At 48.0% G+C, this 16769-nt stretch overlaps 1 protein-coding gene across 1 annotated transcript in view; it reads left to right on the forward strand.

Annotated features, from left to right (window-relative positions):
* LOC143783335 (uncharacterized) overlaps positions 1–8664 on the forward strand; it is a 35495-nt gene extending 26831 nt beyond the window's left edge. The window contains exon 4 of the mRNA XM_077271737.1: positions 8268–8664. Coding sequence (XP_077127852.1) covers positions 8268–8664 — 397 coding nt within the window. The remainder of the gene's footprint in view (positions 1–8267) is intronic.
* The last annotated feature ends 8105 nt before the right edge of the window (positions 8665–16769 follow it).

Here is a 16769-nt window from a genome sequence, read left to right on the forward strand (position 1 = left end):
TCCATGCTCTAAAAACGTACCCTGTCTCTTGAAGGGAAAGTACGCTACTGTTTTGGGGTTTGCTTCGGACCCGTTTAATCGAGGCTGGTGGCAGTGATACCGTGTACTGTGCAGGCTTTTGGGTTTCACTGTAGCGACTGCGGCTTGATAATTATTGTTCCTGCCTGAGTGGGAGTAGTTATCGCGTCGCTGCAGCGCGCCCAATAGCCAGTACATAGCAGGCAGCCTTTCTGGCGACTAATTACCCTAGGTGCAGTACCTAATCTGACCTGACGGTAAGGGGGGCGCCAGAGAGCTGCAAGGTTCAAGTGGAACTGTAAGCGGGATACACAAATCCCTGCAGTTCATGGTATATTGAAGAGCAGTGGGATACCTAAAATAAGCCCCTGCTGTAACCTAAGAGGTCAATAGCATTGTGTGTGTTCTTTTCATCACATTAAGGCAGTGGAGGGATAACTAGGATAAGCCCCCTGCACATGTGATAGCCGTCTGCTGGTCTAAAGTCACCCCAATCCGTGACATATTGTGGGCAGCGGCTAAGGGATCTTGACAGTCACGGTGTGAATCGTGACAGGGGTACAGGATAATGACACTGACATTCGGGGTACAGGATAATGACGCTGACACTCGGGGTACAGGATAATGACGCTGACACTCGGGGTACAGGATAATGACGCTGACACTCGGGGTACAGGATAATGACATTGAGACTCGGGGTACAGGATAATGACACCGACACTCGGGGTACAGGATGATGATACTGACACTGGGGGTACAGGATAATGACACTGACACTGGGGGTACAGGATAATGACACTGACACTGGGGGTACAGGATAATGACACTGACACTCGGGGTACAGGATAATAACACTGACACTCGGGGTACAGGATAATGACACTGACACTGGGGGTACAGGATAATGACACTGACACTCGGGGTACAGGATAATGACACTGACACTCGGGGTACAGGATAATGACACTGACACTGGGGGTACAGGATAATGACACTGACACTGGGGGTACAGGATAATGACACTGACACTCGGGGTACAGGATAATGACACTGACACTCGGGGTACAGGATAATGACACTGACACTAGGGGTACAGGATAATGACACTGACACTAGGGGTACAGGATAATGACACTGGCACTCGGGGTACAGGATAATGACACTGACACTGGGGGTACAGGATAATGACGCTGACACTGGGGGTACAGGATAATGACACTGACACTCGGGGTACAGGATAATGACACTGACACTAGGGGTACAGGATAATGACACTGGCACTCGGGGTACAGGATAATGACACTGACACTGGGGGTACAGGATAATGACACTGACACTCGGGGTACAGGATAATGACACTGGCACTCGGGGTACAGGATAATGATACTGACACTGGGGGTACAGGATAATGACACTGACACTGGGGGTACAGGATAATGACACTGACACTTGGGGTACAGGATAATGACACTGACACTCGGGGTACAGGATAATGACACTGACACTGGGGGTACAGGATAATGACACTGACACTGGGGTACAGGATAATGACACTGGCACTCGGGGTACAGGATAATGACACTGACACTGGGGGTACAGGATAATGATGCTGACACTCGGGGTACAGGATAATGACACTGACACTCGGGGTACAGGATAATGACACTGACACTCGGGGTACAGGATGATGACACTGACACTCGGGGTACAGGATAATGACACTGACACTCGGGGTACAGGATAATGACACTGACACTGGGGGTACAGGATGATGACACTGGCACTCGGGGTACAGGATAATGACACTGACACTGGGGGTACAGGATAATGACACTGACACTGGGGGTACAGGATATTGACGCTGACTCTTGGGGTACAGGATAATGACACTGGCACTCGCTGTACAGGAAAATTATGTTGACACTCGGGGTACAGGATAATGACACTGACACTCGGGGTACAGGATGATGACACTGGCACTCGGGGTACAGGATAATGACACTGACACTGGGAGTACAGGATAATGACGCTGACTCTTGGGGTACAGGATAATGACACTGGCACTCACTGTACAGGAAAATTATGTTGACACTCGGGGTACAGGATAATGACACTGACACTCGGGGTACAGGATAATGACACTGACACTGGGGGTACAGGATAATGACACTGACACTCGGGGTACAGGATAATGACACTGACACTCGGGGTACAGGATAATGACACTGGCACTCGAGGTACAGGATAATGATGCTGACACTCGGGGTACAGGATAATCACGCTGACACTCGGGGTACAGGATAATGACGTTGACACTCGCCGTACAGGATAATGACGTTGACACTCGGGGTACAGGATAATGACATTGACACTCGAGGTACAGGATAATCAGGCTGAAACTCGGGTACAGGGTAGTGATGCACTGTCCCGGCTCAGGTCCCTTCCCTTGCGGCCGCCTCACTTTGCTGTGCTCCAGGTTGGGTTTTAGCTTTCCATCCTGTCTCGGAGACATTGTCTCCTCCAGTCTCTTGGGCCCAGTGAGAGACACTCTGAGAGTTGAGACTGTAGAGTTGTGTTCGGACGCTCCACCTGCCAGTGACATTGTGCCGTCATCTTGATTCTGGCATAACCCCAATTCTGTGCCGGATTTGCCCATCTTGGATGAGGAATGGCTGACCCGTGTCTTCTGAACCACTCAAATATCTCCAACTTATCCCACATCCCCTCTAAAGAATAGTATATGATTGCACAGAGAAGGCTTGAATAGGGCGCTGGTCACACGCAGGTAATGCACAGTGTCCGGTTTACAGCCTATTAGTGATGCCCATACTATTAGAACAGGTGGGCTGCTCAGCACACTCTAAATGCATCCCATGAGGGCAGACACCCTAGTTTACAAGGCTAAAAATACTGGGCCTGGCTGCACCCTGAAAAATGAAGTGCAAAAAGCATATATATAAGTAATATATGAGGTATTGGTCAATATTTTGGTCAAGATATGTAAGCCCGCACCCGCTCCAAGTGTCCTCATATTTGCAAGTCCTAACGCTAAACTTCATTGAAAAACCACAAAAAGAGGACTAAAAATCCTCCAAAAATTCAAGAATTAATATAGCACAAAGGGACTGTACTCACCTGTCCAGGTGATTATAGACACCTCTCCACTACTAAGCCGTGGGCTTGATGTCACCGGACAGTACAAAGGTGACATCAACCCCACAAATATGAATCCCACTTGCCACCGCCACAGGGCAAGTGGGAAGAGCCGGGCAAAGCTCCAGAATTGGCACATCTAATACTGCTCTGTCAAAAATTAAGAGACCACTGCAAAATTGTCAGTTTGTCTGATTTTTCTCTTTATAGGTATATTTTTGAGTAAAATGTAAATTTTTCTTTTAGTCTACGGCATGCTTACCACCAGTCTTTCACACTGTTTCTGGCGCAAAAATTTAAGCACTTCTTCCTTGTTTGATAGCTTGTGACTATTCAGCATCCACTTGATTATATTGCAGAGATTTTCAAGGGGGTTCTGGTCTGGAGAATGGGTTGCCCATGACAGGGTTTTAATGTGGTGGTCTTTTAATTTTTGCCAGAGCTGTAGATGCGCCTTTTCTGAGCAGCTACGGGCTGCTATTTTTAGGCTGGGGAGGCAATATCCATGGCCCCTTACCAGCCTGAGAATGCCAGCCCCCAGCTGTCTGCTTTAGCAAGGCTGGTTGTCAAAAATGGGGGGACCCCATGCCATTTTTTTAAATTATTTATTAAAATAATTAAAAAATACAGCATGGGGACCTCTCTATTCTTGATAACCAGCCTTGCTAAAGCTAACATCTTGGGGTTGCAGCTGCCAGCTATAAGTTTTGCCTGGCTAGTTATCAAAAATATAGGGGAACCCACGCCTTTTTTTCTTTATTTATTTACAACACAGGGGTTGGCTGATGAATACTCCCATCAGCTACTCCTGCTCTCACTGTTATTAGCGACAGCATGCGTAGGGTGATGGAAGCGGCAGTCACATTGTCACGGAATGGAACGAGGCGGCTTAGCTTAGTTAGCTTACGCTGCCACGCCGCCAGGCCATGACGTGGGGCGTGCGTCCCAGGTGGTAATAGAATGTGGACCCACTGGAACACAGGGGGGACCTAGGCCTACCCAGACTAGGGAAGGGCAGCGACCGGGGTTTGTGGCAGCTGAGCATGTGGGCAGGGTGGTGACATGCAGGAATAGATAACACAGCACAACTTCAGGTATGAAGAAACAAAGTTTACTAACAAAAGTCACCATACAGAAAACAAGACATTACAATGCCAGGCTCCCGAATCCGCACTTCTAACAAGGCTGAACATCACATGTCAGCAGACGTCAGACGATGGCAAGAGGTCATCATGGGTTGATGCAGTCCAGTGTCATCTGGCATGGGCATATCAGGAGAACCTCTCCTAGGCCTCAGACATAGCACAGGCACAGCAGGAGAACATCAGACACCGCCCTCGGACAGACGTCATCACGGGATGGACCCCAAGGAACAGGCCAAACATCGGGACATCAAGCAGCGGTCGTCAAGCTCCATGCACCAGACAGCGGATGCCAGACTCTGAACATCGGACACAACCTAGAAAGGAACTCAAGCGGTATGGTGCAGCACTGCAGCATCGGACCAGAGCTGGACAGAGCTAGAACCGCATAATATGCTGAGCACAGCATAGTAAACGCTCAGCAGAAACACTGGACTCTATCTTCAAAAGACGAACACAGGTTAATCTTCAAGACACCGGTCTCTAGAAGCTCACCGTCACTGGGTACATGGTACATGACACAGAAGGACTTCAAGAACATCACACAGCAGGAATCCACATTCAAGGGCAAGGACTTTGGTACCAACAGATAGACAGGAGAAGTCCAGGAACAAAGACATCAGCTTTCCTAGAACTGATAGCAGACAGTAGCTGAAGACCAGGCAGACCAGGAGCAACATGGAGGACCAAACACACATGGCTAGGTTCAAAAACCTAATGAGAAGCTCTGGAAACGCCCAACAGGGAAGAGGAACTTTAAATAGGAGCTGCCCCTCAGCAATAGGCTGGGGACAGCAATTCAAGCGCACACACTGCCCCTAATAAAAGCGGGGAAGGTGTGGCCGTGCGTACCCTGTACAGCATAGCCAGCACAGGAACTGAGGCCTAGGGCACCTGGCAGCGGTCTCAAGTCTGGACACATGTGGAAAGTCATGCACCAGCTGCAGAGGACCTCGCAACCCACGGATAGCTTCCACAGCGGCAGCCAGGGACCGCACTCGCGGATGTTCGTAAAGCAAAACAAAGACTCTACAACACATGCACAGCTACACAGCAGAGCAGGGAATTGAGCAGCATCCATACAGGTAACAGACAATAGTATCCCATCTGATTAGGGGGAAAGTAGCAAAGGGTAAGCGCACAGACATGCAGAGTAACTTCGGGGAAACAAGGCACAAACACACTGGCGTTACACCCATCAGCTGACACCACTGACCGTAGGTAAACTTTATACCTCTGATCACAGCGGCACGCTCACGCTGTCTTTGACAGCGTGGGAACCATGGCTCTCTGACCGGCGGGGATGAGGAGGAGTACTGGAGGTGATTATTTGACAGCACAGAGCCCTGATCTCACATCATCCATTCTGTCTGGAATCACATGAAGAGTGTGACAGAGTCACTGGTGAAGTGATGGAGGGGAGATACGTGTCACTGCGCATGATGGCATCAGCGATATAAAACCAGAATCAGTTCCTCCAGCACACCGTGTTGGATCGGTTTATTGAAAGTTATATTATGGGCTGGTTTTAGTGGACCGCCATAGACCGGGTGGGAGGAGGTCCACATATCTCCAGTGGCAGTGTTCTTATAGGACCTGTGTGATATCAGGATCATGTGATCAGTCACATGATGGAGAGTCACATGGTCTGGCTTTAAATAGCTGAACTCCAGGGTTAGTGGGGGCTGTTGAGGGCCTGGATAGGAAGACTCCAGAAGAGTGTTTGTGCACATAGTGCTTGTGTAAGGACATTGTTAACCCTGAGCGGGCTGACCCCCACTAGTGCAAGGACTGCACAAAGTGCTACCGGTTTGGTGTGTTTTGCCCAGAGGGCTGTATTTTCTTTACCACACCTTGGTTTATGCGGTACTAATAAACCAAGTGCATCCTTAAAGGCGCAGTGTTCCATTGACTACCTCCGTGTGCAGCTGAGTGAGCCGATCTACCACAGATGGCATTAGAAGTGAACACGTGTGACAGCAACAAGCCAGCGGATGATGTCAGGGAAGATGGAGAACCTGCTCAAACATCTACTGCAAGCACAGCAGCAACAGCAGCTACAACATCAGCAGCAATTACAGCAGCAACAGATGACGCAACAGGAGACAATTAAGCTGCTTATACAGCAAATGCAGCAGCAGCAACACCAGCAGAAGATTGACTTACTTGCAGAGGCGGTTCGTGGATGGCCGGCAGCACCTACCCCAGGTCCAGGCGACGACACTTACGTCCGGAAGACAGTAAAAATAGCAATGCAAAAAATTACCCAGGGTGAAGATGTGGAGGAATTTTTGACTGTATTCGAGTGGATAGCGGAGCATGAGAAGCTACTGCCAGAGCAGTGGGTGGGGGTGCTGGCACCCTATTGACTAGTGAGCCCCAGAAGGCCTATTAGGATTTGGAATTGCAGGATGCGCAGGAGTATGCCAAGTTAGAGACTGTCAGAGAAAAGAGGGAGACACAAAAGCGCAAATAGGGTCTTATCAAACGTTACACAAAGTTGCCAAGTTAGAGACTGAAATTTTGGAACGCACAGGAGTGACTATGTCGGTCAGAGCACAACGGGTTCACCACTGGGCATATTGTGGGGATAAACCACCTCGGTTCCAAATGTTTGACCTACTGCATCTGGTGCAAAAATGGCTGCATCCGGAATCCTCCACTTCAGCCCAGATGGTAAAGCACATTGTCATGGACAGGTTCATGCACTCCCTTCCTAGACTGCTGCAGACCTGGGTTGCCCAGGGAGATCCTCAAAATGCAGGCGAACTGGAGGGCCTAGTGGAACAGTTCCAGGTGGTTGAGAGGTCCTTAAAAAAGCCTAGGGGTGGTGCATCCTCATATTGGGGTACTCAGCAAGAAACCGAGCTCCAAAAGAGGGGTGGAAAAGCTACCATTGGGGGAAGTCCTAGATCCCAAGGGGTCACTGAGGGGTTGTCAAAGGCCACGGGTAAAGACTTGCTTTGCTGGAGATGTCACAGTCCAGGACATATAGCCACCCATTGTCCCTTGTCCTCCGAAGAGATAGACTGTAGCCTAGGGTGGCACTGCTCCTACTATGCCTACCCCGCCTGCAGTGTGGTCTATCAGCCTGGTGAGGGGCCACAGGCATGTCCCATGTCAATAAATGTGGTGCTGGTGACACACTTCCCCATCAGTTAGAACTTCAGCCTTTTCTGGGACTTGTGGGGAAAGGCGGAGGTATCAACAGACACAGACAGGCCCAACCCTGTTGAAACCCCATCACAGTTAGAGATGGATGAGTTCCCATTGTGTGTCCTGGTTGATGAGGAAGACAAAATGGTGACCAGTGAGTTTGAAATTCATGAACTGGGAGTTTCTGGAATTTTGGGACTGCCCAAATGCAGGACTTGCAACAGGAACAGAATAACCGGTCTCAGCAGATATTTATAAATATCCACCTGAAGAAGACGGCGTACGCCGTTGAAACGCGTTGTGGTTTTACGCTAACTGGTGTCGGTGTTCTCCTTTTGCGCTTCTGAGACCGGTTATTCTGTTCCTGTTGCAAGTTTTCTCCCCCGTTGTGGGGTATCCGGCTGGAGCTGCGGGGACCTGCGCACTTATTTCCTCCTCATTGGGACGGCCGCTAGCGCTCCTTCTACAAACCGCCATTTGTTGTTCTACAAATGCAGGACTTGACTTTGAAAAATGCACGGGAAAATATGACTGTGATAAATGCCCAAGAGCCGAGGGCCAACACCAGGTTCCCGTACTTTGCTGTCAATGGGGAGTTGTTATATCGAGTCACTAAACAGAGAGGGGAAGTATTAGAGCAGCTATTAGTCCCGAGACCCTATAGATGTAGGGTATTAGATCTGGCCCATGCTCATGTATTGGGGGACACCTAGTTGTACATAAGACCCAAAAACAAGTCCTTCAGATGTTTTACTGGCCTGGGGGTCAGCTAACTGCTCCCATAACCTACTTCCGCAGTCCCCTAGTTCCATTACCAACAATCGAAGTCCCATTCGACCAGATTGCCATGGACCTGGTCGGGACCTTAGTTAACCCCACCAGAGGTCATCAATACATCCTTGTGGTAATGGACTATGCTACGCAGTACACGGAAGCGGTACCCCTGAGAAACACCTCCGCCCGGACTATAGCACGAGAGCTAGTCCATATTTTCTCCCGGACGGGCCTGCGAAAGGAGATCCTGACAGACCAGGGGACACCGTTTATATTCAGAGTAATAAAGGAGTTGTGCAACACCCTCCAGATTATCCAATTTAGGACATCGGTGTACCATCCGCAGACAGGCGGCCTGGTGGAGGGGTTCAATAAGACCTTGAAGGCTATGCTGAAGAAGGTCGTGGAGAAGGATGGCTGAGATTGGGATTGCCTCCTACCATACTTACTGTTCTCCATCAGGAAAGTCCCACAGGCCTCTACGGGGTTCTCACCTTTCGAGCTGTAAACGGATGGCACCCTGTTGTGAATTTGGATTCTGGGCTCCCCCGGTGGCCGCTTGTGGAATTGGACTTGTCATCCTCTTTCCTGTTTCACCTGATTCCATCAGTAGTGGGTGTCGCTATTTAAGCTCATTTCTCTGGTGGTTTCTTGCCGGTCAACAATGTTATCTGATGCCTCTCAGTGCTTGTTCCTGCTTCTAGACTACTACTAGATAAGTTGGACTTTTGTCCATGTTTTGTTTTGCCTATTTGTTCCAGTTCACAGCTGAAGTTTTGTTACTGTGTCTGGAAAGCTCTCGTTGATCAGGGATTGCTACTCTGGCGTTATGAGTTAATGCCAGAGTTTAAGGTAATCTCTGGATGGTGTTTTGTTAGTGTTTTTCTGCTGACCATGAAAGTATACTATCTGTCTTCTGCTATCTAGTAAGCGGACCTCAAATTTGCTAAGACTATTTTCCTGCTGCGTTTGTTGTTTCATCTGAACTCACCGTCATTATATGTGGGGGGCTACTGTCTTCTTTGGAATATTTCTCTAGAGGTGAGCCAGGTCTTATATTTCCCTCTGCTAGCTATTTAGGTCTTAGGCCAGAGCTGGGCATCTAGCGATAAATAGGAAATGCTACCTGGCTATTTCTAGTTGCGCGGCAGGCTTAGTTCATGGTCAGTATAGTTCCATCTTCCGAGAGCTTGTCCCTCTATAGGCTTGCTATGATCTCTGCCTGCAGAGATCATGACAGTTTGACCGGCCCATAAAGTGTTAAAGACCCAGGTTGAGAAAGGAGAGTTATAAGAAGTCTGCTGAAATTTTTTTTTTTTTTTTCCTCCAGTCTGCCTTGCTGCAGTCTTCTCTCTCTCTCTCCTCCTAATCTCTGTATGCTCTGTGTGCACCTGACAATAATGGATCTCCAGAGTGTAACTGCGGGTTTGAATAATCTCATCACGAAAGTACAAAATTTACAAAATTTTGTGGTACATGCTCCGGTATCTGAGCCGAGAATTCCTTTGCCGGAGTTCTTCACAGGGAATAGAGCTAGCTTCCAGAATTTCCGAAATAATTGTAAGCTTTATTTGTCCCTGAAATCTCGTTCAGCTGGAGACCCTGCTCAGCAGGTTAGGATTGTGATTTCCTTGCTCAGGGGTGACCCTCAAGATTGGGCCTTCTCATTGCCAGCAGGGGATCCTGCGTTACGCGATGTGGATGCGTTTTTTCTGGCCTTGGGCTTGCTTTATGAGGAACCTCATTTGGAACTTCAGGCAGAAAAAACTTTGATGGCACTGTCTCAGGGGCAAGACGAAGCTGAAGTTTTCTGCCAAAAATTCCGTAAATGGTCTGTGCTTACTCAGTGGAATGAGTGCGCCTTGGCGGCAACTTTCAGAGAAGGTCTCTCTGATGCCGTTAAGGATGTTATGGTGGGGTTCCCTTTGCCTGCAGGTCTGAATGAGTCCATGACAATGGCTATTCAGATTGATAGGCGTCTGCGGGAGCGCAAACCGGTGCACCATCTGGCGGTGTCTATGGAAAAGACGCCAGAAAGTATGCAGTGTGATAGAATTCTGTCCAGGAGCGAGCGACAGAATTTTAGACGGAAGAATGGATTGTGTTTCTATTGTGGGGATTCTACTCATGTTATATCGGCATGCTCTAGGCGTACAAAGAAGCTTGATAAGTCTGTTTCCATTAGCACCATTCAGTCTAAGTTTATTTTGTCTGTAACCCTGATTTGCTCTTTGTCATCCATTGCCACGGACGCCTATGTTGACTCTGGCGCCGCTCTGAGTCTTATGGATTGGTCCTTTGCCAATCGTTGTGGTTTTGATTTAGAGCCTTTGGAGACTCTTATTCCTCTGAAGGGGATTGACTCCACCCCATTGGCTAATAATAAACCACAATACTGGACACAAGTAACCATGCGTGTCAATCCGGATCACCAGGAGATTATTCGTTTCCTGGTGCTGTATAATTTACATGACGATTTGGTACTGGGATTGCCATGGTTGCAGTCTCACAACCCAGTCTTGGACTGGAGAGCAATGTCTGTGTTGAGCTGGGGATGTAAGGGTATTCATGGGGACGTACCTTTGGTTTCTATTTCGTCGTCCATTCCCTCTGAAGTCCCTGAGTTCCTCTCTGATTATCAAGACGTCTTTGACGAACCCAAGCTTGGGTCGTTACCTCCGCACCGTGAGTGCGATTGTGCCATAGATTTGATACCGGGTTGTAAATATCCAAAGGGTCGTTTGTTTAATTTGTCTGTGCCGGAACATGCTGCTATGCGGGAATATATAAAGGAGTCTTTGGAAAAGGGACATATTCGTCCATCTTCTTCTCCCTTGGGAGCTGGGTTTTTCTTTGTCTCAAAAAAAGACGGCTCTTTGAGACCATGTATTGATTATCGGCTTCTGAATAAGATCACTGTTAAGTATCAATACCCATTGCCATTGCTTACTGATTTGTTTGCTCGTATAGAGGGTGCTAAGTGGTTCTCTAAAATTGATCTTCGTGGGGCGTATAATTTGGTGCGGATCAGGCAGGGGGATGAGTGGAAGACCGCATTTAATACGCCCGAGGGCCACTTTGAGTATTTGGTCATGCCTTTTGGTCTTTCTAATGCCCCTTCAGTTTTCCAGTCTTTTATGCATGATATTTTCCGCGATTTTCTGGATAAATTTATGATAATATATCTGGATGATATTCTGATTTTTTCTGATGACTGGGACTCTCATGTCCAGCAGGTCAGGAGAGTTTTTCAGGTTCTGCGGTCTAATTCTTTATGTGTGAAGGGGTCTAAGTGCGTTTTTGGGGTCCAGAAAATTTCCTTTTTGGGGTATATTTTTTCTCCCTCTTCCATTGAGATGGATCCCGTCAAGGTGCAAGCTATTTGTGACTGGACTCAGCCCTCCTCTCTTAAGGGTCTTCAGAGATTTTTGGGCTTTGCCAACTTTTACCGCCGATTTATTGCTGGTTTTTCGGATGTCGTTAAACCACTGACTGATTTGACCAGACAAGGCGCTGATGTTGCTAATTGGTCCCCTCATGCTGTAGAGGCCTTTCAGGAGCTTAAGCGCCGTTTTGCCTCTGCCCCTGTGTTGCGTCAGCCTGATGTGAATCTGCCTTTTCAGGTTGAGGTTGACGCTTCGGAGATCGGAGCTGGGGCAGTGTTGTCGCAGAAAGGTTCCGATTGCTCCGTCATTAGGCCTTGTGCCTTCTTTTCTCGCAAATTTTCGCCCGCAGAGCGGAATTATGATGTTGGGAATCGGGAGCTTTTGGCCATGAAGTGGGCGTTTGAGGAGTGGCGCCATTGGCTCGAGGGGGCTAGACATCAGGTGGTGGTATTGACTGACCACAAAAATTTGATTTATCTTGAGACTGCCAGACGCCTGAATCCTAGACAGGCGCGCTGGTCTTTATTTTTTTCTCGCTTTAATTTTGTGGTGTCATACCTGCCGGGTTCTAAGAATGTTAAGGCAGATGCCCTTTCTAGGAGTTTTGACCCGGACTCTCCTGGTAATTCTGAACCCACAGGTATCCTTAGGGAGGGAGTAATTTTGTCGGCCGTTTCTCCTGATCTGCGGCGGTCCTTGCAAGAGTTTCAGGCGGATAGACCGGATCGTTGTCCGCCTGATAGACTGTTTGTTCCGGATGATTGGACCAGCAGAGTCATCTCTGAGGTACATTCTTCTGCATTGGCAGGTCATCCCGGAATTTTTGGTACCAGGGATTTGGTGGCAAGATCCTTCTGGTGGCCTTCTCTGTCACGAGATGTGCGAGTCTTTGTGCAGTCATGTGACGTTTGTGCTCGGGCCAAGTCTTGTAGTTCTCGGGCTAGCGGACTGCTGTTGCCCTTGCCTATTCCTAAGAGGCCTTGGACACACATCTCGATGGATTTTATTTCAGATCTGCCTGTTTCCCAGAAGATGTCTGTCATCTGGGTGGTCTGTGACCGTTTCTCTAAAATGGTCCATTTGGTTCCTCTGCCCAAGTTGCCTTCTTCTTCTGAGTTGGTTCCTCTGTTTTTTCAGAATGTTGTCCGATTGCACGGTATTCCTGAGAATATTGTTTCTGACAGAGGTACCCAATTTGTGTCTAGATTTTGGCGGGCATTCTGTGCTAGGATGGGCATAGATTTGTCTTTTTCGTCTGCTTTTCACCCTCAGACTAATGGCCAGACCGAGCGGACTAATCAGACCCTTGAGACATATCTGAGGTGTTTTGTCTCTGCTGACCAGGATGATTGGGTTGCTTTTTTGCCATTGGCAGAGTTCGCCCTCAATAATCGGGCCAGTTCTTCCACCTTGGTGTCCCCGTTTTTCTGTAATTCGGGGTTTCACCCTCGATTTTCCTCCGGTCAGGTGGAATCCTCGGATTGTCCTGGAGTGGATGCGGTGGTAGAGAGATTGCATCACATTTGGGGGCAGGTTATGGACAATTTGAAGTTGTCCCAGGAGAAGACTCAGCGTTTTGCCAACCGTCATCGTCGTGTTGGTTCATCGGCCCTTATAGAATATTGGAGATTCTTAATCCTGTTTCTTTCCGTTTGGACCTCCCTGCGTCCTTTTCCATTCATAACGTTTTTCATCGGTCGTTATTGCGCAGGTATGAGGTACCTGTTGTACCTTCAGTTGAGCCTCCTGCTCCGGTGTTGGTTGAGGGTGAGTTGGAGTACGTTGTGGAGAAAATTTTGGACTCTCGTGTTTCCAGACGGAAACTCCAGTATCTGGTCAACTGGAAGGGTTACGGCCAGGAGGATAATTCTTGGGTCAATGCATCTGATGTTCATGCTTCTGATCTTGTTCGTGCCTTCCATAGGGCTCATCCTGGTCGCCCTGGTGGATCTGGTGAGGGTTCGGTGCCCCCTCCTTGAGGGGGGGGTACTGTTGTGAATTTGGATTCTGGGCTCCCCCGGTGGCCGCTTGTGGAATTGGACTTGTCATCCTCTTTCCTGTTTCACCTGATTCCATCAGTAGTGGGTGTCGCTATTTAAGCTCATTTCTCTGGTGGTTTCTTGCCGGTCAACAATGTTATCTGATGCCTCTCAGTGCTTGTTCCTGCTTCTAGACTACTACTAGATAAGTTGGACTTTTGTCCATGTTTTGTTTTGCCTATTTGTTCCAGTTCACAGCTGAAGTTTTGTTACTGTGTCTGGAAAGCTCTCGTTGATCAGGGATTGCTACTCTGGCGTTATGAGTTAATGCCAGAGTTTAAGGTAATCTCTGGATGGTGTTTTGTTAGTGTTTTTCTGCTGACCATGAAAGTATACTATCTGTCTTCTGCTATCTAGTAAGCGGACCTCAAATTTGCTAAGACTATTTTCCTGCTGCGTTTGTTGTTTCATCTGAACTCACCGTCATTATATGTGGGGGGCTACTGTCTTCTTTGGAATATTTCTCTAGAGGTGAGCCAGGTCTTATATTTCCCTCTGCTAGCTATTTAGGTCTTAGGCCAGAGCTGGGCATCTAGCGATAAATAGGAAATGCTACCTGGCTATTTCTAGTTGCGCGGCAGGCTTAGTTCATGGTCAGTATAGTTCCATCTTCCGAGAGCTTGTCCCTCTATAGGCTTGCTATGATCTCTGCCTGCAGAGATCATGACAGCACCCCTGGGGACTTCTAGATGTTGCAAAGGAGACTTGGGAAGCAGAAGATACGCCCCACCGGAGCGTCATCGAGTATGTGGCCCAAATGCAGGAAGGAATCCCAAGGGTGATGCCGATTGTGAAGGAGAGCCTCCTTCAAGCACAAGAAGCCCAGAAGAGGGTCTACAACTGGACTGCGAGGCTGAGACAGTTTAGCCCTGGGGACCAGGTGCTCGTTTTGATCCCCACCATGGAAAGAAAATTCCTGGCCAAGTGGTAAGGGCCATATGAGGTGTTCGAGAAGTTAAGTGATGTCAACTATAAGGTCCTCCAACCATGGAGAAAGAAGCTGTACCGAGTGTACCATGTTAACCTGCTGAAATCGTGGCAAGACAGGGATCTAGTAGAAGAACCGTTCCTAGGAGCCCATCTTGAAGCAAAGGTCAAGGATGTCATAGTGGCAGAGACACAGCTGCTTCAGCGGAACCGAGACCTGTTTTCGGAGTTACCAGGATGTACGCAGGTGGTAGAGCACGAGATCCTGACTGAACCGCATGTGAGGGTGAACCAAAAAGGCTGTATCATATTCCCGAAGCTTGCCGTGAGGTGATCTCCCAGGAGTAACATAGTAACATAATTAGCAAGACCGAAAAAAGTCACACTTCCATCCAGTTCAGCCTATGTTCCATCAGAATAAATCCCCAGATCTACGTCCTTCTAAAGAACCTAATAACTGTAAGATACAATATTGTTACGCTCCATGAAGACATCCAGGCCTCTCTTGAACCCCTAGACTGAGTTCGCCATCACCACCTCCTCAGGCAAGGAATTCCAGTTTCTCACTGCCCTAACAGTAAAGAATCCTCTTCTATGTTGTGGAAAAACCTTCTCTCCTCCAGACACAGAGAATGTCCCCTTGCAGTGTCGGACTGGGGTGATAAGGGCCCACAAATAACATTGACCTTGGGGGTGGGGCACTTTTCAGCTGCATGCAAATATTATACTACCTTCGTTTACAAATGTACCTATATCTCTATATAATAATAAACTGGGTAGCGTGGTTAATCAATGATGAGATGCTACTTTCTTCTGTACAGAGTGAATCAAGTGAATTATGCCAAAGACTGCCCATACAGTGGGGTTGGGGGCTAGATAGGGGCCCACCATAGGATTCCCCTGTTAACCTGTGGGCCAGTCTGAACCTGCCCCCTTGTGACCATCACCTTCCTTGGTATAAAGAGATCATCAAAGAGATATTTGTATTGTCCCCTTATATACTTATGGTTATTAGATCGCCCCTCAGCCGTCTTTTTCTAGACTAAATAATCCTAATTTTGCTAATCTCTCTGGGTATTGTATTTCCCCCATCCACTTTATTAATTTTGTTGCCCTCCTTTGTACTTGCTCTAGTTCCATTATATCTTTCCTGAACACCGGTGCCTAAAACTGTACACAGTACTCCATGTGCGGTCTAACCAGGGATTTGTACAGAGGCAGTATAATGCTCTCATCATGTGTATCCATACCTCTTTTAATGCCCCCCATGATCCTGTTTGCCTTGGCGGCCGCTGCCTGGCACTGGCTTCTCCAGGTCAGTTTATCATTAACTAGGATCCCCAAGTCCTTCTCCATGTCAGACTTACCCAGTGGTCTCCCGTTCAGTGTGTAATGGTGATATTGATTCCTTCTTCCCATGTGTATAACCTTATATTTATCATTGTTAAACTGCATCTGCCACCTCTCGGCCCAAGTTTCCAACTTATCCAGATCCATCTGTAGCAGAATACTATCTTCTCTTGTATTAACTGCTTTACATAGTTTTGTATCATCTGCAAATATCGATATTTTACGGTGTAAACCTTCTACCAGATCATTAATAAATATGTTGAAGAGAACAGGTCCCAACACCGACCACTGCGGTACCCCACTGGTCACAGCGACCCAGGTAGAGAATATACCATTTATAACCACCCTCTGCTTTCTATCACTGAGCCAGTTACTAACCCATTTACACACATTTTCCCCCAGACCCAGCATTCTCATTTTGTGTAGTGGCACGGTATAAAATGCTTTGGAAAAATCAAGATATACTACGTCCAATGACTCGCCTTGGTCCAGTCTATAGCTTACCTCCTCATAAAAGTTGATTAGATTGGATTGACAGGAGCGATTCCTCATAAACCCAGGCTGATATGGAGTTACACAGTTAAGGTACCTTCACACTAAGCGACTTTGCAGCGAGAACGACGACGATCCGTGACGTTGCAGCGTCCTGGATATTTACCCTGGTTACCATTGTAAAAGTAAAAAAAAAACACTACATACTTACCTTCTGATGTCTGTCACGTCCCCCGGCGTCCACAGGGTTACGCGCTGCTGCCGAGAACTTCCTGCACTGAATGTGTCAGCGCCGGCAGTAAAGCAGAGCACAGCGGTGACGTCACCGCTGT

This window comes from Ranitomeya variabilis, chromosome 6 (assembly GCF_051348905.1).
Source record: "Ranitomeya variabilis isolate aRanVar5 chromosome 6, aRanVar5.hap1, whole genome shotgun sequence".
NCBI classification, from domain to species: Eukaryota; Metazoa; Chordata; class Amphibia; order Anura; family Dendrobatidae; genus Ranitomeya; species Ranitomeya variabilis.